The sequence below is a fragment of the Photinus pyralis genome, unplaced genomic scaffold, assembly GCF_008802855.1.
Source record: "Photinus pyralis isolate 1611_PpyrPB1 unplaced genomic scaffold, Ppyr1.3 Ppyr1.4_LG1, whole genome shotgun sequence".
Taxonomy (NCBI): Eukaryota; Metazoa; Arthropoda; class Insecta; order Coleoptera; family Lampyridae; genus Photinus; species Photinus pyralis.
This window is the reverse complement of record NW_022170249.1, coordinates 29593234-29618203: the sequence shown is the minus strand read 5'-3', so window position 1 is coordinate 29618203 and position 24970 is coordinate 29593234. Positions and strand designations below refer to the sequence as shown.

The 24970-nt window shown below is 34.6% G+C and overlaps 1 protein-coding gene and 2 long non-coding RNA genes across 4 annotated transcripts in view; 1 reads left to right on the top strand and 2 right to left on the bottom strand.

Moving 5' to 3' along the window:
• Positions 1-7845: 7845 nt before the first annotated feature.
• LOC116159484 (microtubule-actin cross-linking factor 1-like) overlaps positions 7846-24970 on the top strand; it is a 107744-nt gene continuing 90619 nt past the window's right edge. The window contains exons 1-3 of the mRNA XM_031472466.1: positions 7846-7993; positions 8374-8749; positions 23167-23228. Of these exons, the coding sequence (XP_031328326.1) occupies positions 8566-8749; positions 23167-23228 (246 nt within the window). The 5' untranslated portion in view covers positions 7846-7993; positions 8374-8565. The remainder of the gene's footprint in view (positions 7994-8373; positions 8750-23166; positions 23229-24970) is intronic.
• On the bottom strand, positions 10905-11388 carry LOC116180597. Its single transcript, XR_004147147.1, has 3 exons — positions 11291-11388; positions 11107-11233; positions 10905-11060 (listed from the first exon to the last, which is right to left on the bottom strand). It is a non-coding gene; the product is annotated as an uncharacterized LOC116180597 (long non-coding RNA).
• Positions 11436-11963, bottom strand: LOC116180604. 2 transcript variants are annotated; one of them, XR_004147148.1, is made up of 3 exons: positions 11713-11963; positions 11501-11657; positions 11436-11454 (listed from the first exon to the last, which is right to left on the bottom strand). It is a non-coding gene; the product is annotated as an uncharacterized LOC116180604 (long non-coding RNA). The 2 variants fall into 2 exon arrangements; XR_004147149.1 differs by having other exon boundaries at positions 11501-11654.

The window sequence follows — 24970 nt, the reverse complement described above, 5'->3', positions numbered from 1 at the left end:
CATCCTTCGACAATTTGTTCTTGAGATATAAGGAGGTCATTTTCATAGGTGCATTTTTTGATATGCTATTTACCAGAATTTCTTCTCTAACTTAATTATTTTCTCATTGACAGAAAAATGGGAAACGGGATGGATTGACTGGACAACGTGCTATCGTCGTTCGCACATATGCGTAGATTCTTCATTACTAATGTTGATATTTTACAATATTTCCGATCCGTCTGGAGTCTGGATCACGAAAGAATGTATCGGTGACGTTATTGTGAATTCAACTAAAATAAACGTGAACATCCTATATTATGCAACACACAGTTTAATTATTTTTAAGTACCTAACATAATTGATTACTCATGAATAATGAGAATTATTCACACACTCTTCTGTTAATGATATACATTATTCAACTCGATTTGAAAATAAAATAAAGGTGGTAGTAATAGGCGATGCGTGACATGGCTCCTTTACAAATGCTGAAATTTAATCTCATGTGACATCACTACTTGTATGCCTACCTGAAACATTCTAAAATGACGTGGACGATTATTATTTAAACTAACATTGAGTCGAATATCCGAAAAAGGTGCGAAGTAGCCACCTGTGGGTTGCATTACAATTTATAACTATATCGGCCTACACAGCCTACATATTGAGGTGGAAGAGTGTGGCCTTTGTATCATTTTTTGACCGCAAGAAAAAAATCTGTTCATATTCGTATCCCGAGCAAGGTTTAGAAAGTGAGATATTGTTTGGAGTGTCATTAAAAGTTAGTCAATTTTAATTGATCGCGTTGATGTTTTTGCAAGAGATAAATGCATCGATTTGACCTTCTCCAAATGAATTCTAAGTGGGTTTTCGAATAAATAATTGTTACCAACGCAATTAGAAATCGTAAATACACTAGGAGATAATAAAAGTAAACTGAGTTTTGATATTTTTTTCTATTGTGCGCCGGATTTAGAATTTGAATAGGTCTATCACAAAAGGATTAATGGAAGGATTAGAAAATTCTTGGGACGCTCGTAAACTAGTTAAATCCTCTTTTAAACGAACACAGAGTTCCCGAAAAATAAATCACTTATACGGAGTGCTTTGTTTACGTACCATATAGCTGCCATAATTAAGTAGATTAGAAATGATTTATGTTACTTATTAACAAATAGATGACCTCATAGTTGTATTGTTATATGAAATATGTTTGCTCGTTATCACGATTTTATGATAATACCCGAGTGAACTACTGCTCGTGGAGATTTTCGCTTTAGGTACTTTTGTTGTATTGATTGGTTTATGTTGATTGATACCTACTTTCTCCCATTGATGCAGGCAATACAAATGAAAACGTGTAGTGTCGTGGAGGTTCGCAGGTGACACTCTGTATACATTTAAAGAAATGATAAATCGCCTTTCATAGCGAATCAGAACCACGTCATGTTATTGTGGAAAACGCTATAATGTCTCTTAAGTCATGCGACGATTGATACATTTACCGTTTTAATTAAAACTGTTATTTATTTCTCCTCTTTTCTCTCTTACAATATAAATTTAATTAAACCTACTTCATTGTATATACTACATTCTTGGCCGAACGACAAAAAATGACTATTATTTTGAGTAGCTTTGGCGATTCCTAGAGCGATTCTGATGTGCATAACTTTTTTGTTAGAAGTGATATGCAAAAACTACTTTGCGAGAATAATTTTAAGTGGAAATAGTCTGATACCAAATACTTATAGTTGGCATCGCACCTTTGTTTAGGGTAGGAATTTTGGATTTTTTGTACCAAATTGGAAAAGGCTTATCTACTCGTAAACCTAAGTTCATTTATTTATTTATTTATTATTATACCACGTTACATATCTGGTAGATGTGTTTGTGGCACGTCAAGCATAACATATAAAAGTAACATATAAAGTAACATACAACATAAATATACATTATACGATACAATGATTTTGCATTTAACATATACATAATAGCTATTTATGTATTAAGGGCATAATAGTGATTTTTATATTCTCGAGGGCGACAAGTTAAAAAGCTCGAGGGCCTATGGCCCGAGAGCTATTTAGTCGCCCGAGAGTATAAACATCAGCTTATGCCCGTGATACATGCAAAATTTTATGTTTTACAAATAGTTTTCTTCGTCAAAGTAAATATTCGTTTACAAAATAATTCATTATGTTTGATTAAGTATGCGTGGTTCGAATTTGTTAATGTGATTGAAACCATCCAAACGTCAAACGTAAGTTTAAATAATTCAATTCATCGTGAATGAGCAAGAAGTTCCAGAAACTATACGAAATAAGGCCAATCTTGTGATTTAGTAGGTATTGACAGTTAATAATTGACGTTTCTAATTTTAAATGACCTGCAAATATTTGTTTGTTTTGTCATTAAGTATGAATGAGACAATGAGTTACTATGGTGATACTTAATGCCCTAGGGCATAAAGTGGTACTTTATGCCCTCGTATCACAGATATAAAATGTGCTATGATAGGTTAGTAAGACATAAAAATATTTTAGGTAGGTACATACATGTAAGCGTACAAAGTTTATAATATGTCTGTCGGTGATATTTGTGTGCTTAAAAATTCATCGACTGAATATTTTATTTTATTTTCTGGTAAGGAAACGCTTAACTTTGATTTTAAATTGTCTATTGTCGAGTGCTTTGACATTATCAGGTAGGTGGTTGTAGAGTTTCAAGTTCACTCCATTCATATCGGACATCTTGATGCGATGTCGGGGTAGTCGCAACGTCCCGTTGGCTCTGGTGTTGTAGTCGTGAATGTCAGAATTTAGCTCGTAGGATTCAACAGTCGAATGAATGTCCACCAAAGAAGTCAGAATATATAGAGAAGGCAATGACAGCACTGATAATGAAATAAACAAAGGACGGCAGTGCACTCTACACGGTTTGTGAGCTATAATGCGAATCACCCTTTTTTGTAGGCGAAAAATTTTCGTAGCATGAGCAGAGTTCCCCCAGACCTGTACAGCATAGCTTATTTGTGAGTGAAATAGGGAAAAATATGCCATCTTAAGTAAATGAGGGCTGACAATGCGTTTTAGATTTCTAATGAGAAAAATGGTAGATGAAAGCTTCTTGGTAAGAGATTCAACATGAGCTGACCAATTTAGAGACTCGTTAATTTTAATTCCAAGTAGCGTAACATTGTCACCCTTCAGTAATGAAGTGTTAGAGGTTACAATTAACTGTTGGGTCTTATTGCTATTTAGTATGAGGCGATTATTGGTGAACCAGTTTTCGGCCAATTTCTCACATTCGTAGGCTTTATGTTGTAGTTCACTGCTTTTATGAGCTGATGATAGCAATGTTGTGTCATCGGCAAATAAAACGCAAGTATTAGGTAACATGGTGTAATAGAAGTCATTAATGAAGGTGATGAACAAAATTGGCCCAAGCACTGAGCCCTGCGGCACCCCCGCCTTTATTGTACTGCAGTTTGAATAGACGCCTTTGTTGTACTGCATTGCTTAATGTTACAGACGATATTTTATGTGCTTTGGACAAAGGTGATATTGCAGTACTAGTGCTATTAGAGTATAGCAAAGCATTTGATACTATCAATCATAAATTGCTTTTAACCATACTTTCTCATATAGGTATTGGGATGGACGCCGTTGGACTAATTAATAGTTTTCTCAGTGATAGGTGTCAAATGGTTAAGTTAGGACATGATAAGGTTTCGGATTTGATAAATGTAAAAACAGGAGTTCCTCAGGGATCAATTATAGGTCCATTGTTGTATACAATATATACCAGCCAATTACATAAAGTTTTGAAATCTTGTCGCTACCATCTTTATGCTGATGATACTCAGCTATACTTATCGTTCCCTGCAAGTACAATAGACGAATCGCTTAATAAAATTAATGAAGACCTTAATATGTTGTACAAAACCTCTAAAGATCATAACTTAATGATAAACCCAAATAAATCTAGTGCATTAGTTTTTGGTAATTATGAGTGTACTCAGCTAAAACTACATATTAACGATGTGCATATACCAATAAAGCGTGTAGGAAGAAATTTAGGTTTACATATGGATAATGAACTGCGATTTCGTGAGCATATTAATATGTGTATACGTAAAGCATACGGAAACTTAAAAGCCCTATATCCACATAGACATTATTTGTCCTTCAACTCCAAGAAAAAGTTATGCAATGCTTTAGTGTTGTCAAATTTTAACTTTTGCGATACGCTATATGGGCCATGTTTGGATGCCGTAAGCATTCGTCGCATACAAACTGTTCAGAACGACTGCGTTCGATTTATTTTTGGTCTTCGACGTCATGAGCATGTTTCCAAAAAACTGAAACAATTGCAATGGTTAGATATGATGCAGCGAAGAAAACTACATGCACTTTGCATGTATCACTCAATAATCACTACAGGCTTTCCAAAATACCTTCATGAAAAAATTCGCTATCGAACCGATGTTCATAATATTAATATTCGTGGAAAAGGGCTATTATCAATGCCAATATTTAAATATAAAACAAAAAAAATGTACCAAAGATCTTTCTCCTACAATATAACTTCACTATACAATGCCCTCTCTCCCGATTTAAAATTATACCCTTTAAAATCTTTTAAATACAAAATACGAAGGTCTATGTCGTGAGATCCTTACCGTATACTATACAACCTCGGTGTGCACCTATCATTATGCACTGTTTACCATGCTGTAAATTGTTCGGGCTGCAATATGTATGTTTAACAATTTTTGATTATTTAATTATCCTTGTGATTGTTCCTCTTCTCAGCAAGTTTACAATTTTTTGAGGGTTAAGTGGAAGATCGGCGAAGACATATATTCTTAACCGAACTTCGCCTTTGGGTCAGGCTCATTTGAGATTAATTAATTAATAAAACTTTAGCACACTTGCACTAGAATAAAATCTTTTTTTTTCTTTTCTCTAATATATTTTACATTTTTTTTTAAATTTAAGATAGTATTATTGTGTATGCATGTGTGTGTGTACTTAACAATGTCCTGACGATTCCAATAAAGCAATTTAATAATAATAATAATAATAATTAAATTGCTTGCCGTTCACAAGTTACCAGTCGATTACAATCTACGAGGACCAAGCTGGGAACAAGTTTTACACCAATTCTGCCTGTGAAGCGTTTTTCTATCTTCTTTTCTATTTTCTTCCCTATTTTCTGTACCTTTCAAAGATTCTTAATTTTTCCAATTATGACTTTTTCAATTTATCAATTATTTATTATTGCTCTTTTGAGTTCATTTTTATGAAATTTTACTATAGCGCGTTCGCACCTCCAGATTCAGTATGGGGTCTTATGGTCTAATTGCCTCTCTTACTTGTTTGCGTCAGTCTTCGATAATACTATCCTTGTTTTTAACCGCATTGATGTCAAATTGACATGATTAAATGGAAGTATTAAAACAAAACATAATCTCCTTGTGCTGTCATTGTCACGTTTGGCAAGCATGTACTATATGTCCATAAGCACCATACTGAATTTGGAGGTGCGAACGCGCTATTGTAAAGTATCTACAACAACAAATATTACCATGTTTTTTGGCAATCAGACTTCAATGGCTAGAAATCTTATGAAATAGTCAAGTTACTTTCGGATCTATATTTGTAGACTTTCAATTTTGGTCTCCACAATATCTCTTTCATTTAGCGAGATTTGAAAAAATGGTCAAATATGATTTTGTATGCAACATCACGATCTATCCGATGACATATTGAATTTTTCGGTAGCACTTCCGGTTGAACCGGCAATCGATGCAACTTTTGTTTTTCAAATTCAATGCGTATGTTTTTTGAAAAGTGCAATCAATTTGCTGTACGACAACATAAAATATGCATATACGAAATCTAGCATGCTCGTGTGCCATATCACACACAAAAGACCTACATCAACTGGTTGAATGTTTCGTTTTGAAGATTTCCTTTTATGGGATACGATCTACCCGTGTAACGCAACAGATTCCCTGCATTCAGACAGCACACGGCATACAATATCGATTTCATAAGTTTTCTAAATATTGTTAACAAATTTCTCCATTTTTCTGGTTATTATACTTTAAAGAAAACCGATTCGTTATACTGATTTGAAGATTGGGTTTTCAGGTCAGGTTTAGTATAACTTGTTGTCCGGCCAATTATTGCAGTAGACTTTTTTTGTTCGAATTTTCCAAAACTAATTTCGGATTCGTGATTTTCATGTCCAAAAACCCCCAGGGCCCAGATACCAAATTTCGTCGAAATCAGAATTTTTTTTCACACTCCCATTTAGGGGTGCGCCCTCTCGTGGTAGGAATTTTGAAAAAAAAATTGCAAAACCGGAAAGGGCATACTCCAAAACTTATTCGAAGACGTGCGACTTGTCATTGTAACTCGTATGGTTGCTGAGAAAAAAATTAAAGAAGAAATGCGAATTTCAGCACTTCTTTGAGGGCCACTCCCAAAGGAAACAGGTTGAACCCTCGATTTATTTGGAAAAAATGCTTGTTTTGATCCTCCCTACCATTCAATTTTTTTTACATGCTTATATGTAACACCCTGTATAAAATCCTTGTTAATCAGTTTTTTTTTAAATCTTGATACACTGCAACCTGAAGTCATTCGCAAATTTTGACAAAAAAACATTGCAAAAAAAGAAGAAAAGTGTTGTGTGTTCTAGTCAGATTTATCCTAAAGATGCGTATACATTACCTATATTATACATTCAGCTTCAGTTTGTATATTAAGCTTAAGGTACCAAGGATTTAAAAAGATTCAGATTTCAAAATATGTTTTGATATTTAGACGAGCAACATCTTTAGAGCCATGGTTTTAACAATCGTCACCAAGAATTCTGAAATTTGAATTCGCGGTGAAATTATTATACTACTGTAAAGAATTAAATATGTTAAAATGCATTAAGTATTAAAATTTCAGAATTTGAAACTTGGGATTCGAACGTCCAAGGATTTCATCTGAGATTCTAATTCTGCCAGTCACTTACTTGGCGTGAGAAGTTTAAGGTGTCGGAGTACAATCAATTAAACAGTGTGAATTTCACAATTTTTTTTTGAAAATACGAATGTAATAGATATTGAAGGGCTTGGTCACTACTACCCAGCCATGAACCTATAGTCGCTTCTAATTGCGAATGTTCCGTAGGAATATTCACTACGCTTTTCTTCTGTAATACCAGAAATTTAATAACAACAAAGTTTAATTAATTAATTTGGTTAGGGAAACGTCAAAACGCATAGCCTTGATGATCCTAAATTAAATGTTTTTCTTCGTATGAGCCATTTGTAACAAATATACGCTAACGTTTGTATTAAATGCGCTAAATAGAACATTTGGTGTAACTGAAACGATCATACAATACCAAAATACCGAAGCATAATTACCTTTCGTTGAAATTAGGGGTTGCACGCTATTTCGCATTATAACGAAATCAAGAAACGGGAATATCTCGCCTGCATGTGCGAAAAGTTCATTCGTGATTAATGTCAATTATTCGATGGCATTGTTTCATAAATAGATTTTAATTGCGAGATGAATTATTACCTAGCGTTGCAATTCAGAAAATTCCATTAATGATTCACATTCTTGCGCAATTCGACAGGTCTGTACGGGCAGTCAGTCCGCTAAGAAAGTGAAAGTAATTCGTCATAGAATCAGAATCCGCGACAAATGTTTTTCTATTAGGCATCGCAATCGCACGCCCACGATCTTACCTACCCAATTTTTCTTGCGCCAAATGTGGTGTTGTGTGTATCCCACGATTTACACGACTCATTATCCCCGTTGTCAATGTCTGTGAGGATAACCGATTGCGATAGTCACTCAGTTGTTTGTTGTTCGCTGTTGTGGTAACGTGTGGTTTTGTGCGGTGCGCGGACGCGTGACGACTCGTTTAGTATATGCAATTCACGTGCTTCGAATTTAGATTCGTAAATACTTCAAAGTGCTTGTGAAAATAATTTGTAAGATTACCCAAATTAATTAATCCGTTTCGTGCATTTTCATTGCTGCGAAAATTTGCATGAAATTACTGTTGCATTTGTGTTCATCTCACCCCTTTCATCACAGCCGTTTAGTTTTAAAAATCTGTGCACATTCCTCGCACACATATTCACATTACCTATTTGTAAAGAAACACCTGGCGCACCCAGTCCCAGTTGAATTGAAATCCAACATAGTTGTCCTTGGAATATTTAATAACTATAAAATTGTCCATTAAGATGCTTAATTCTTCTAAATAAGATTTAATCATCCTACCCCCTTCTTTAATAAAATAATTAAGTTTCATTGACCAAAAGGGTACAGGCAACAAGCGTACTATTGTTTGATTAATCTTTTCCAGTAACTCTAAATGGCGGTGTCGCCCAAGTGCCTTTAAACGACCGACTCGACTACGATACATTCCGTAAATTAAGTTAATAAATTTTAAAAAAACCTACAACGAATTAACAACGAAAAATAAAAGTTTGTGATTATCTGGCGAAGTCACAAACTTGAAAAAAAAGTGAAGTGGTGCTAATTTCAACTAACGACAATGTCTACGCAAGCCTATTATAAAGATCGATTGGGGTTCGACCCCAAAGAAGCACTATTCGACGGTCCCCCGCACGAAAAATATCGCAAAACTGGCGATATGAAAAAGGAACCGCACGGCTACGAGGAGAACCTGACCAAATTTAAAGGTACAACAATATGGGAATATTTTGTCGAATCTACAGGTAATGGTGGTGGGTTTTTGGCTTTCAGCCGCATGGTTTTGTTTTTGCAACTAACTGGTTTGTATTATTTGTGTTTAGTTTCTATTAATATTAGCATAGTTTTTTCCACACTTGCGTGTTTCACAAGGAAATGACACACCGTTAGATATTTTAATAAATGACGAAGAGACTAGTATCGCAATGTAGATCATTATCGTGATGCAAGTATTATATGTTAATGGAGTTTAAAATGGTCTTGGCCACCGGTTTTTCAAAAATATGTTAATCTTGAAGGCGTGGTTTCCAGTTGAAGAAATGCATCTAAAATCTGTCAAATAAAAAGGTGTTTCGCTATTACCTTTATAAAAGCGATTTCCATGGCTAATTAAAATGAATTTGATTTGCATTAAAGACCAATTTAACATCCTATGGTTGTGGTTTATATACACGTCGAGTTCCCGATAGGAATGATTAAACTTTATATGAATAAGTACCCGTGTATATTTAAAAAAATGCCGTCCTGTTGTGAAAACTGAAAGGTCACTTTTGCGAGGAAGTATTTGTGCAGTGGTAAACTTTTTCTCGGAATTTAATTTTAATGATTTTTTAACCAGTATAAAAATGAATTTCAACTGTTCCCATCCACTACCCTTTCTTTACGAGACCCTTTATTAAAACTTTTGCATTCCAACATTCAGACTCTGATGGTTATAAATTTACAATTTGATAAATTGCACGAAAAATGGAATGGTAGAATATATATGAAGTAGGTACTTAGCTATTGTTTAATTTTGACGTATACATTGGCATTTTTTAATACTAATAAAAATTCTGCAATGTTTTACTGATTCTATTTCTAACTTTTAGAACGATTAAAAAATTTAAATTTTCTAACCGGTTGTAAAATACGACTGTTTATTTAAATGTAGATAATAATACAAAAAATCTTGTAATATTATTTCCATTTATAAAATTCCTAACTCAGTCCCTAGACGTTGCATCGCCTTTAGACCTTCGTTTATGATACCTTATCTGCTGTAGGTGTGCAACTATCAAAAGTTGATTTTTATTTAGGCATCAATTTCGTTAGAGAAGAGAACCAAGCCAAAAATTTGGCGCATTTTAGTAACCACATGAGAATTGACTACACGCTGTTTTAAATTGTCCTATATCTTAATTGCTCGATTCCCGTCAAGATATGATCTATAAACTATTTTAGTATCGTTATTTAGATCGAGTTCGTTTGGAAAACAAGCAAAATATGTGATACTGTGATGTCCAAGATCAGAATTTGGTAAGTGCAGGTATTTTGACCAAACTATATCAAAGTCGTTATAAGTATATAATACTTATAGATCAATTTTACAGGAAAGCAAAATGTTGGATGGCCATTTTAAAAGTACGTTTCCAAAATATCTTGATCGGTTCAAGTGGGTTGCGCTCACAAGTCCACGTGTTTGCTATGATGAAAGTTTTCACTCAATTTCATTCAAGGTGTATTGGTCACAATACCTACCACCTTACTTGAGTCACAACCTTTACCTTAATCACAACGTCCACCGATCCTTTTCTCTGTATTTGAATCATAACGTTAATTTTTTAAACAGGATACAAATTCCACTATGATCATGATCAGAAACTCCACTGGTGACACGATTTCGTGTGTTGCCGCGAAATGGGAGTCTTGGAAATTTTGTCTGTAACACTGAATCTATCACAATTTTTGCAAATAAGAGGTTTTTTTGTATTATCCACAATTATAAACAGTTTGATACCAATCTACGTACTTTAAATTTGTGATCAGTGGCGTACTTCTGCATAGTCAAGAGAGCATATTTTTGTTAATGGTGTAACGGTTAATTTTCTATATTTTCTCCAGAATCTAGGTTTAATTTACATTCAATTCGGGCGGCAGGTTGGGAATGTTTTAAGGGCAGGTCTACCTTAGAGGCTTACGTTCACTTCTTTCATTTTCCTTTCGAATGTAAGTTTCGCTCCTCTATCTGAGCTCTTCACTCTTCATCTTTCCTTGTTTTCTATTCTATGGGACGGGTTTCAGGAGTACTCTATTTTCTGTCAGCTCCAGGGGTTGGTCTATTTTTTTTTATTGGGGATTTTCCTGGGTTTTAATTTGTTTGGGGTGGGTTGGGTTTGGGTTTTTACTTTATGTCTTGTCCATTAATTACGGGTTATAACATTTCAATTTTCCTAGTTCATTGTTCCTTTCTCTTCTGTGATTTCACATCTTAATCTTACTGATAACATCGAACTGTTCACATTTAAAAATCTTCCTATTCTTTCTCTCAGCTTATCTAGGTCTTCTTTCTTTGTCCTACAATTTGAATTTAGGAAACTTTCGGTTTCATTATTTGTATTACCTAATAGATAAGGGGAATCCCTAGTTCTCTTGATTTTTCCCCGAATTCATTCTTCCTGTGGCATTGTAAGACACTTGTCTGTATGTGGTGAAGCTACAAATTCTTAACTGGGTTTTATCCGGCTCATCTGTGAGGATTATCAAGAATTTAAGCTACATTTACGCCGTAATTATTATTTACTTACGTTTCAATTGTTCCAATTGTGATTTGGCGTTTTACGCGTTATGCGGATCATTAACCACATGGCAGCATAAAACTTAGGCTCGTTCAACACCTGTAGAGGTAAGCCAACTTATTACCATCTTGCACGGGATTTAGGTATAAATTCTTTTAGCCATTCTATTCTCTCTGGAAATCAATTTTATATAATTAATCGAACGTCACTGGACACTACCTATTCTTCCGTCTTCGTCAGCGTCACTTCCATTTCTTCTATCAGAACTTCAGGATAGCACCAAGGGTTATCGAAGCCGAGGCACACCTATTGTTGTATCTACCCCGAGTTATACCAGCTTCCGAAGAACCATCTTCAGTTATACAACCATCGGCTACTAAAACACCAAAAGGTCAGCAACCTCGCCCAAAACTACCCCTGAAGTCACTCACTCCCTTTCTTCTCTTCCCTTACTCCTTCTTATCTTTTTCCTCTTATCTTATCTCCCTGTAATCTCTTGTCCTCAGTTATGCATTCATATCCTTAATCATTCACCTCACACATACCTATCTATTCAATAAAATCTGTTTATAATTATAATTTGTGTAAACTAATATTTGACAACTACCTTTGTAGTTCAAGTATAAAACTGTCAGGTGCAATACAACTACCGCTTCACGGTGATTCATTTCAACTACTTTAAATTTTTGTAAGACTAAAACAAGAGTTACCTAAATCTGAATAACTGCTGTCTGTCTGCAGCACTCTAATTGCACGTCTCGATGAAAGATCTTTCCACGGCAACCTGCAAACCTTTAACTTTGATCAATAACATTGACCGGTATACGTCTACTGGCACTAACCTTTGTTATACTATTCTTGTTGCCGTCAGGTATAATTCTCGCACCACCTAATTTTTGTTGTCCCGTGAAATACAAAAACCAATTTTATCACTTCCCCTAATTAACCTATCTCTTCAGAACTTTATATTGATTACCGAATAAATAAATATTGTGCACCTTTCTTTCTTCGCCTACTTCGTCTCTCCTACTTTCTTTTATTTCTATTTAGTGTTCCTGAGTCTGACTTCAGCCAGTTTCGTCTGCTTTGGAAGCGGAAGCAGAACCGTCCACGATCTGTTAGATACCTTATATACAGCTTCTGGCGCCTGGGATTTTTTTTTTCACACTTTTAGTTTAACCTCGACCTACACCGACGAGCGGCCGGCAACAGATCTTTGATCACCGCTGTAACCAGGCTACGTGTTTGTCCAGATTTTCCTTTGTGTTTGTTTTGTTTTCTTTTTCCCTTTCAGCGTGTCCCAATGGCAACTACTACTTTTTATTGCATATTATTAAAGAGTACACTTTCTTGGATATATAACAAACTTATTATGTTACATAAACAAATTTAAGAGAAAAACTAAAATTAAAGAGAATGGTTGTGTTAATTCATTTTATATTCCACTAGTTTGCGTCTTTTATTAGTGTTGTCAGACCAATTTATTGTGTCAGAAATGTGCAACAAATCTACCTAAAAACTATGAGCAGTGGCGTGCGCTTGCATTTAATTCAGTCGCTAAAGAAAATACTATTTGTTATTATTGCGATTTTCACTCGGATTTTCATTTAAAAAATCACCCTCTAAGACTGTAGATTTTTAATGGTTTTTGATTTAATAAATTGCTTTCACATAACTAGCAAAAGAATAAAGCTTGTGAAATTACAAAATGAATTATAAAACAACTAATTTCTTTAATTTGTGTTTTTCTATTAAATTTTGATATGTAATATAATACATTTTTGCATTTGTATATCTCAAAAGGTGTACACTCAGGTGTACGCTTTAAGAATAATGTAATAAGAATAGTTGTTGATATTAAAAAATACATTTGCCCCCTTAAATTATACAGACGTACGCCACTGACAAAAATTTTAGGGTATGTAGATTGCGAGGTAGATGGGTATTACAACTTTGGATACCATAAAAACATCCTTTAAAAATATTGTTTGGAAAATATATTCAGTGTTCCAGACAAAATTTGTACACGGTATATTATGTATAATACCATAATTTTTTTGTAGATGTAAACTAGAGAAAGATATACACAGTGCGTGTCAGCCAAATTGAAGAAAGTCGATAATAAATAAATGGGAAAAAAACGCACTCGGGCACGTTAATTCGAGTGTTAATTGGTATTTTTAGTTGCTCATTTTTATCAAAAAAAAAACCTTTATAGAGGGTGTGTCATGTAAAAGTGGTTAATACAAACTTTTTTAGTTTTAAATGTAACACTATACAGGGTGTTCCCGAGGATGTTCCTAAATGTGATGTACATACGCAAGGCGTTAATTCTTAGGCTTATTGTATGACTAAAAGTTCTAAACATAGATTCGCAAACGCTTCGTTACATTTACAGGGTTTTATAATTTCTCGATTTCTTAAGCAGTTTTTGAGATATTTAGCTCAATTTTGGAATAAATTACGTTGAAGAACTTATAATTGGTTATGTCAATGGTAGTGAGAATGTACAGGGTAATGTTTTTTCAGGTCCTGTTTCATTTCTTACCCTCATTTTTTTTTCGGTGCGCCACTGGTAGATTCTAAAATAAGAGAAGTTTTTGGTCTCGTGTAATTCTTTCGTATCTGCTACCGTTATCAGTCAATTTTCTGTAGCTATAGGCAAATGAAAGTAACATTTTTAAAATTATCCTGTCGGCCCTGGTTGTATTTGGATGATTTCTTGTTTTTTTTTTTAGTTTTGACAGTTTACTCTATAGAGCGGTAACGAAGCGTTTGACAGCTAAAGAATTAGTCCCTTTCGTATGTAACATCATCGACAAAAGTAATGATAATCGGAAGGTTACTGCCACTTAGGCAACCAACCATATTATGGCTAAATTGGCAGCGTTAATGTGTTTTAAGTTTACGGTGGGGGATTTTTAACGTTAATTTTGCAAGACTATTTCTTTCTTTAAATCAATACAGTTTTAATATTCCAACTTTTTTTACACACTGTTAAAAAAGGCTTACGTAAACGCAGTATTCAAAAAAGTGTTTCATGAAAAGTAGTAATTAACCCACAAAATTAAAAAAAAAAACTTACAGATTTAAATGTCGTCGGCTGTATATATTTTTATTTTTGAATACATTGTTGCTAGTATTTTTGAACGGTTTTTTAAAGTATGCATTCAAACATATAAAAAACAGGCTGTTTTTAAAAAAAAATGGGGTTATTTCCAATGAAACAAGAAGTGAACAAATTGTCATTATGGCTGTAGATAGGAAATGGGCTAATTGTTACTCTTAATTTAAATAAGGAATAGAATCACGTGAGTTAGTGGGATTGTAATCATCTCCGCATATTTTATAAGAAATACGAGCAAATAAATCGCAGTACATATACAAAGTAAAAAAGAAAGTGCACCATTCACTTGGAGATACTTATAGGGTTTTTAAATAAACCAAGTGACCAAGTGAAAAGGAATCTACTTTCGTCGCAATAGATATGTAAATTAGGGTTTGATTTGAAAGTGAATAAACAATTGATTGAATAAACACCTAAGGAGGAACGACAATATGTAACGCAATGCGGCCGATCCCACACGATTCCCTGCCGGAAAAATTACACTTGAACGTTGCTATTTTTGATACCGTATGGTTGGTTGCCTAAGTGGCAGTATGCTTCCGATTATGATTTAGTTTTGTCGATGATAGTATATTAGTGTAGAGTAGACCGTTAACAAAAACATATAACAATGTACAGAGTATCCCATGTTCGACAGTGGCGCATCTCCATAGTTTTTAGTGTTATCAAAAAAATCTGCTCTTTTTGGGTCAAATTTAAAATGTCGATCAAAATTTGAAAATATTCGTTTGCTTAAGAGAAAAAGAAAAGGAAAAATCAAATAATTGCAGAAGGCTCTACATTGTTTTAGTTGAAAGAGACACGGAAAAATGTTTATTACAAAAGGGCGTGCTGAATAAACTGCTGCGAACTGCTGTTTTCAAAATAAGTATACGATGTCACCGGAACAGACCTAACCTCATTTTTTAAATAAACCACACTGTATATTTTAATCTAAAAATATACCATATTACATTCTCTGTACGAACAAAATTTGAATTTTTTTAATTTCTTTAGTGTAATATTTTTGGAAAGAGAATTTAATATGCTATCTTTTAAGAATAAAATGTATAAAAAATGAGGTTAGGTCCGATAACCTTTTTACCTGACCCTGTATATTTACTTTTAAAACCGCCGATCATTCAACAGTCATAAAGCAACCTCAAAAACTGCGCTAGATATAAAGAAAAAACCGAGGGGTGTCTCACTCACAGCAGTATTGGGCTAAGTAGGCGGCAGTTCACAATTCAGTTTATACATGCTATTTCGTGCATCGAGTAGAAGTGATTAGGTATGTGGTACGTGATTAGTAGTCTCTTTCCAATTTTGTAACCAATTAAACAAAAATTCTACACCCCCTCCTAATCGGTAGGCACATAAACAAAATTTTATACACCAGAAAATGGAAGAAAATCTTTTCCCAGAAATATATTTTTGACTGCTTGCCTTGGAAGTTTGAAATCGTCATGTATGTTGGTCTTGGTCCGTCAGTTTTGATGATCCCATTGGAAAAACGAGCAAACCTATGGTTTGTGCGTTTAAAAAGTGAATCTTGTGTATGCTGAGAAAACAATAGGAAAGGAGCCCGTGTCGCCTTCAGGACAAATAATCTTACGATAATTACAAAATTAACTTCAAACTCAATTGTTACTTTGGTGCTTCTTTTGTCAGACAACTGATCCGGGTGTTCCGCCGGAGGGAACGGGTACTAATACAGCAAATATTAGCATTTATGTTAAATTTAGTTTATTACTTTACGTTCAAGTGACTATTTTAAGAAATTGCCACCATGGGACAATAGAATCAATTGCATTCTCAGAAGTGCAAAATTAGAATTTAAAATAACGGACAAGATTTCCTAGCGCAAAACGATTGTACGTGACAAAGACGCGAAAGTTACAGCAATTGTGCTTGGGGGTATGTGTAAATTGAGCACTATAAATTCATTTCGTTGATTGAACGAATGAATCAGAGATATATTTACGTGATTATTCCATTGTAACACTATCACTGAGAGGTTTTTTTTTGCAATGCTGTGATTAGTCAATCCACTCGAAAAATATCGGTCGATTATAAAATTATTCATTAATTGCACGTATGACGTGTCAAGGCCTTATTCTGATTAAATTAAAGTTGAAAATGATATTTTTCTCTTTGTTTTGGTATGAAACGTGGTATAAAACTTCCGCGAACTTTGTACAGTTTTTGATTTTGTTTTTTGCAAACACGATGTAAATAATAGAGACAATGTTCGTTGGTCAAATGTTACAGAGCTGTACCCTTTCCATGAAGTCGTGTATTCTATTTTTTTCTCGATTTTTTTAAAAACACAACACACATTAAAATCTTTCAAAAAGAATTTTTTGTCCACATTGACATTTTAGCGTCGAGTTTGTTATATGCTTTCTTCCAATCGTCGAATCGCTCGCTCGCGCTCATTGGCTTCATGTCCATCGATTTAAAAGGGAACGGATGGAACGATTACTATGACATTTTCTAGGAGAATTCTTTATCAAATTTGTAGATCGGAGTTCGTGAATTGGCAATGTAGGCTAAAAAATAAGGAATGCCCTTTTGACCTCTCCGTTAGTTATGAACCGAATTGCATGAAATTCAATCCAGTCCTCGATCCAGTCGGAGAAACGACCTCGGGGAGATCTTGCGGACAGCGGCGATCGCCTTCTGGCAAAGGATCTGAAAGCAGAAGTACGGCACACGGGCATAGTAGCGATTGCCCTAACGGGAACGCAAGCAACAAAGCAGAATTAATCAGCGGTAGCTACGAAAAATCAAATGCAGGAAAGCGAAACAATATCCCCGCCCTATAATTAATAGAACAGAAAGTAGCAAAAAGCTGCGGTACGATAAGTACAAAAGGCAAAAAGATAATAGACTTAGTTACGGTAAGTAAAATTCAAAAGATCAAACTTACGGCACGCAAAATGACAAAAAGATCCTTTTAAAATTGACCTCATAAAGAGAACCCAGTCTGGTGGATGTGGAACAGGGAAATTTCAGCTCGTCACTTGATTCGCTCTGAAAGCGATGCAAATTAATTCGAATTCGAAAAAACTGATACATTCATACTTAGCGGCGGTAAAATAAACATTTACACAAAATGTAAACTCGAGCAAATAATTAAATTCCGGAACTCTTCAGTAACGAAGCGCTAAGCCTTAACGCTTCTCGATACCGGGTGTTCGGCAAAGCTGGACGCCTTCGCGAATGTACGGCGCGGTCATAACTTCGGGGCGGAAAACGGGTGTTTCGTTAAAAAACAACACTTTATCTATTTCATGGCGGAATCGACGGTTTTTCCACCCGACAGCGTATTCGGTTATCTACATCCAAAAATGAAAACTTCCTTAATTAATTGTGAACATTTCAATTTAAGAGTACTTCTTTTGAGGCCCTTCACGACTTATTCTGATAACGTTTACTGCAAGACATTTATTTAGCTACTGTTAATTGCATTTATTTAATTACCCGGATGGGCATTTCTAAAATTAGCTAGTCCAATTAACACCTATTGTTAATTGGAATGTTGGGATCAACCGGCGGGGTCGGCGATATCAAGCTGTAAACCAAAATTATCTATATAATTCTTAACGGGACTGAAATTCTAAAATATTAATTTGCCCTGGTCTTCTAAATGACACGAGCTTTCGGACGCAACAAAGATAAATTAAATATCTTGACGGAAACGGTTACAAACGTCGAATTAATTGCAACTTTGTTTACGGCATCTTATATCTTTAACTCCTAGACACAAATACATTCGGCGCGACACTTTTTATAACGAAGCGCCTGCCCAACTACAAACGTTTCTAGAGACTGATGGGTGTAATCACTAAAACTGGTGAATGTCAACGCGGATACATGTGCTTCGTTACAGCAGGGTAAGAGTTTTTAGCGCATTTTTTAAGAATTCAAAAAAGTGCCTATTGTTTGCGTTTTGTCCGTTCGCCTGTACCCACTTCTGCACTTGAACTACTTTTAAGGGAATGGTACTAGAGGCCTGGAATACCTTGAAGATCTGCAATATAATATAATATAAGCAATTTTTTTTATTTCATTCTAACATCCATCCCGTAGTGATAAAATACTGAAATTCGCGCTCGTGTTATAAATTTACATAATTATTATAAATATGAGTAGAAGTATGTGATCAATTGTTATAAATAAATCACGTAATTAAATTTGCGTTAGTATATCTTATTTCCGACGAGTGTGTAACTTGCGCATGAAACATTCCCCATATCATCTCTGCTATTGATTACTTACTAATTCGGCCAATTACCTCTTTTCAATTAGGAAAATCGTACGTGTACATTTGATCTTGTTACGCCATAAGAACTTTATCTCGAATCAATCTAATTACGCTCGAGCGAATTATTGACTGCCGGTATTACCTACAACGTTTTTAATAGGACGTGTGGGGTAATCGCTAAGTAGAACTATTTTAATGAGTTTAATGTTTGTTATTTTTTCCAATCAATCAGTATGAAGGCGGATACGCAGTGGAAGTAATTCGTCTGCTGCATGCCGCCACTGTTGCAGTAATTGGGGAGCCAAGATTTTGATGTGTTGTGTAAGATTTTATTCGCACAATCGATTTTGGCGCATTGCATATACGTTGATTCCGAGGTTGATTCATTGGAAATTGCTACATAAAGGAAACGTCGCACTGATTTATTTGCATTTTCTAGGTTGAAACTCTCGGCTTGTCATAATACGCAATTTATACCTTCCGTTTTTAAAGAGAAATGGGTTTACCTTGTATGTTGAAATTTAATATTTGTTCTCTTGGTTAGCAGCTGTTAATTTGTTGCTACGCCGATTTCTTGATCTATAACTTTTTAAAACATCGTTTTTACTTGGTGGTATTTTTTAAAACATTACCATACGCTGTTTTTCTCTTCATCGAACTTTTCATACTCGCAATATTTTGGGCGATTCATTTCCCAGTCTGAAAAGGTGCGCGCATTCGTTATTTTGGACAGAGATTTACCGTATTATTTACCCATAACATTAAATATAGATCGTCTATGTTCAGCAATTGTTGCAAAAAACCTATCTCTTGTCTAACATTGCAAAAATTATTACATTGTCAACTTCCACTTTTTAACTCTCCGTGCACTTTTCGAATTTGTGTGTATTTTTACAAAACTTACAAGTATTTTCGTTGCATTTTTGTAATTCGAGACATTATTGACAGTTGACATCAAACCATATACGAATTTAGAATTTATCAACGGTCCCACGTTCATGCTAGAAAGAGAGAACCACAATTAACTACTACCAAACAATTATGGAAGGCCCGTTATTTAATCATTAACACACGAGACGAGCTATCAAAATGCAATGTTAGTGTTCCATATAAAAAAGAATGATCAATGCGCTTCACAGTAGGGGAGCTTAATTTTAATTATACTCGTATAATTAAGTATCTATTATGAAGCATTATATTTAAAATTTGCATAATATAATGTATCTATTTATTGACATTTTTGATGCTTTTATTGTTAATTTGGAATAATAGTGCCATATTTACTGTATCTATATGAATAACAATCAAGTAGGTGTGGTACAGAAGCCCAAAACAAAGGGGTTTTTCAAGGAAAATAACAAAATGTGAGGGCGATTTGTTTATTTATAGTGCGAGGAGTTCGTGTTCTCTCCACTTTCATTTGAACATTGACTGCAATTTAATTAGTGAATTAATTTGCGGGAATTAATGATAATTTTTATTTAGAACTAGCCTCGGAACTAGCAGATCCGGTCCTGGATGGGACATAAGCTCGGTTTCGGCACAAATCCCGCTCCCTGCGGGGACGTCGAACGTATCACATAAGCTCGGTCGTTCAATTTTGCTAAATCAGAAACCTTCGCGGGCATATGTTGAACCATTCCCCAAATTTTCATCGCGATCTGATAAGGATTTAGGCAGGCATAAGAGACGAGATAAGATACATACACATATACTGTGTCTAAGATAAGGATGTCTATCGTGGGTATCTCCGAAACCATAGACGATACGACGATGGTCAAATGAGATAAAAGATACGCAATTAAAGAGTTATTATCATGCTTTAAAGAAAACCAGAAAATTCCGATTACTTCCAAAGATATGCCATAAAAATCGAAATTTTTTAAATGCATCACCCTAACGTACATTTTTTTCATTATTTTTTCCTGATTACATGATGTATCGCATACTATATTTTTTTAATTTTAGCTATGAACCAGAAATAAAATACATATTTTTTACGGTTCTTAAATAGTAGGCCAGGGATTTATGGAGATTTTGTTTTGTTTTTTGTATCCATGGCAGCCGATACCAGTCAATAAAAATGACTGACGGTAGAAATACTTATGCCATTTCAACATTTTGAAAAATATGATATAATATAGGTATAATTATCTATATAAAAAATAGGTTGTTTTCACCCTGTATCTCAAAAAACTCAAAAACAAACGTAGCTAGATTGATTCTGTTTGAGGTATTAAAAGTTTCACAAAAAAAGTGGCCCAGGGTCGCGTATATCTTTAAAAACAGCTGATAAGTGATATAGAAGTCTCAACTAAAATAGGACACACGGTACATGATAACTCGCAAACGGTTTCAAGTTTTCCAATTTTGTTTTCAGTTTGTTTCAGTAATCTAAGTCAAAATAGACTAGAGTCGATCGAATAGTTCACAAATCAAGATCTTAAGTTTAGTGCGTTCTTTTTGCATTCGGTAGTTTATAGTTCTAGCATTTCAACCAAGAAAAATCTCGACCATTAATGTGTGCATGCTCAGACTGCGCAATATCAACTTCCTTATTTATAGATATTTTTTTGGAAATTTTAACCACAGATGCATAAAGGCAAACGTATCGCATATTTTAAACATCCGATGAGCACATGCGCAGACTGCGCAATGCTAAAGTTTCTTAATATTTATGCCTTAACTTACTGTTCTTTGTACACATAAATAGTCCGTTATATTACGTTTCGGGAAGTACTCATCAATTCATGGGAAATGCGCCGAAGAACTCTCGTTATGGTGAAAACCTTCTTCCCATTTTTTTAATAGTGTACATTGAACGAGTTTCTATATACACATACACGAAGTAGCAATGTTCAGAAGCGCATAACGTTCGTTCGTTTCAAAGGTCGTATTAACAACTATTTCACATTTGTGTTTCACCTAAAGAACATACACAGAAAATGTTGTGATATTCTGATCACTTTTATTATCCGGCTAATAAGAATTGTAGTTGGAATGTTTCACACTGGAAATTTGGTATTTTCATGTTCAATGATTGTTGTTATGGAGTCAGGTAAAAAAATTATCGGACCTAACCTCATTTTATTAAATGAAACACCCTATATAAATTAATTTTAAAAAGATAGGGTATTAAATTCTCTTTAAAAAAATATAACACACCAAAGATGATATTAACAAAAGATTCAAAAAGGATAAAAAAAATACACAAACATTTAAAAAAGATTGGTTTGAGTTTTTCTAAAATCTTTCATTTTTCTGTATGTCTTAACTAAAAAAACAAATGGTCATACTGAAATAGGTACTTTTTTATTTTCCCCCGTATCTTTTAAGTGAGCGAGTATTTTGAAATTTGGATTTTACCATTTTAAGTTTGGCTTCTAGAAGAATATTTTGCAAAATTGTGTGGTCATTTTGTCCATCCATCGGCCGTTTTTTGTCGATATGATATCATGAAACGATTTGGGAATGCTGTATAAATTAATTTGGCAGGAAAATGATTTGCCAATTTTCTATTTCTTGTTTTGTATATCTCGTTGTTCTCCCCTTACGCATTATTTTCTTGAAGTGAAATGACTACATCGGAGTCTGTTCTATTCCTAATCCTAGTGATGTACTAGAAAGCCAATTATAAAATTAAATTTCCGGAAGACATGTGAAATCGGTCGTTGATATTGAAATGAACCATAAACTCGGCGGTATGTAAGAAAACAGGAGTTTTCATTTGCAAAAGTACATGCTAAATTTCTGCTCGACAGGCGGCAAAATCGAAATTACATTTTCCAGTACATGCTTAATCACAGTAAAATATGGTCTGTACATTTTAATCGCCGATGACAATCTGTCTGGCTGTTAATGCTTGGAAGATTTAACATATTGGGCAACTGTTACAAGTTAGTTACTGTCTGGAATGTGTTCGAACGGGAGAGGATGAATTACACCATTATCAAGTTTGACATGTTAACTTGTTTATTATTAGTCTAGAATTTGTTAAGGGGTGTTTTGTGATTGCGTGCATTTAAACCACTTTCAATCTTCCACTTGTATACCTAGTCACAAATAGTGACGTCGTTTGTTAACGTGGGAGAAAACTGTCATGTCTCAATCGGGAAATTTACAAAAGTCAATCCCCATAATTGTGCAGATAGGATTGATCCTAGGTTGGCCAAAGGCATTAGGGACTGTTTGTACGTCACTCGTTTCCGCTTAGTACAGAGAATCGATAGAATGCAATCTTTTGCAAACCGTTTATCTAAACTATGACTGCACCAGCTTCCTCGTCATACTTCAGTCGTTACAAGTTTACAAACAGCATGGGTCAAGGTGCCAAATTTTGCTCGCAGTTTTATTCTATACATAATGCATATTAAATAGTCATTTACCTCACCTGGTACTCTAAGACCTAGTTTTATGAAGGTTACTGACAGTGTTATGTTGTGTAATATGTTTTTTTCTTGATGTCATTTATAAAATTAACTTGTTTACACGAATTTTTTTGTTTTACAGACGAACGAGACGCCATTCAAAAGAAAACCTTTACAAAATGGGTCAACAAACATCTAAAAAAGGTAAAGTTTTGTGTTTTTTTTATTTAACAATTGCAGGTACCGAAATGGCGAACCTTATAAGTAAACCCCGTACAAATGTTCACGTTTTGACGTGGGTAAAACCAGTGTGCGCATTTTTTACCGATACTTAAATGGTTTAAGTGATTTTCTTTCAATTGATTTAATTATATCTTTGAGTAGTAGCCTGAAGCAAAAGTGGCAATTGATTCAGATTGAAGTGAGCGTGTCATGCATGATATGGTGTTATTAGAAATGGATTACATTTAGAAAATTGGGACAGGAAACGACATTCTCCTACGTGGGTCAAAACTGTCGGCGCTAGCGGAATTCCTAGGCATCATTTCTAAGAGTAATTAGTGATCTCACTTTTTGTGTACTAATTTGTGGAATCGTTCTGATCTTGTCGTGAAATATTTGTTAGGTAATATTTACCGCCGGAAAGGATGTTTAAATATATATTCATAATAAAATTTAGTATTTTGTTGGGAGCGGCTTTCCGTCATCACGCACTAAAATCGGATGATATAAACACTTCTGAACGAGTTTCGTTTTGGTGGTTATTCACATAAAGGATAGTCTGAATTTTATGGTCTTTGTGGAAATAGACCATTCCCCTAAGCTCTACCTAAATTAGCGGCAATGTCTCAGTAAATGCATTGATAGTGAATTTTTCTATTAGATTATTTTGTTCGGAAGTCTCTGAAAATTTTTATTAAACTGAACTTGTATCTTGCCAATTCAAAAATAAATGTCAATACCGCTTGGGGACGCTATGGATACACAAGGAAAGGGACAGCAGATGAACCAAAATGAACTTACAAAATGTTGCGTTGAAAACTACGTCTCCGAACGAGTCAAAATTTGGTATGGTTTAAAACATAAATTTTTGTCTCTTCTACATACAGTAAACTGTCGTATACGAACGGAACAGAACATGGAAATGCAAAAAGCATTATATTCCTTTGCGTCGACTTCTATTATAACGGGAAATGTTGCCATCTGTTTAACTGAGCATTGCGGGACATAGCAGCACTTAAAATTTTAAAGCGATAGCATAAGTCATTACCCAAACACGGACTGTTCTTTTGAATCACTCACTAATAAAACCGTCGACCTAACGATTGGTTAAAGCGTATTTTTCAATGGTGGGAACTTATGCAATCTTCGATGCATATTTTGCAAATATTTGACGTATTTAACAAACGGTTCCTCCAGGAATTTTAAAGGGCAAGCGGCGGTTGGCTACTGGTGAATGTTTAAAGCGCACAGCAATTTCCCTAAACCGGAACAGTAGATAGTAATCGGATTCGGTAGCGGTATATACGGGAAAGCCGAGGGGAAAGCAAATGCAGCAAAGCAAAACAATATCCCCTCTTATAATTAATGAAAAAAAAGGTCAATGATTTAAATATGGTATGGTTGCCAAATTACATTTACAAAAAAGCTGAAAAACTACGGTACTTACGAACATAATTTGCGAAGATGCAAAAGGCATAAAGATCCCCCTCTAAGCAACTGCTTTATCTTACAAAATTCGGCTACACCATGTAGAGATCGACGATTTTCCCAACCGATAAGGCGTACCAAATACGAAAGCGTTAAACATTAAAGATTTCTTAATTAATTGCGTGAACGTCCTAAAAATCTGTAATTGGTCCCAAAATTCAAATCAATTAAGAGTGCTTATTTTGATACCCCGCACACAATTATGTGGAATGACGTTTACTGCATCACATTTATTT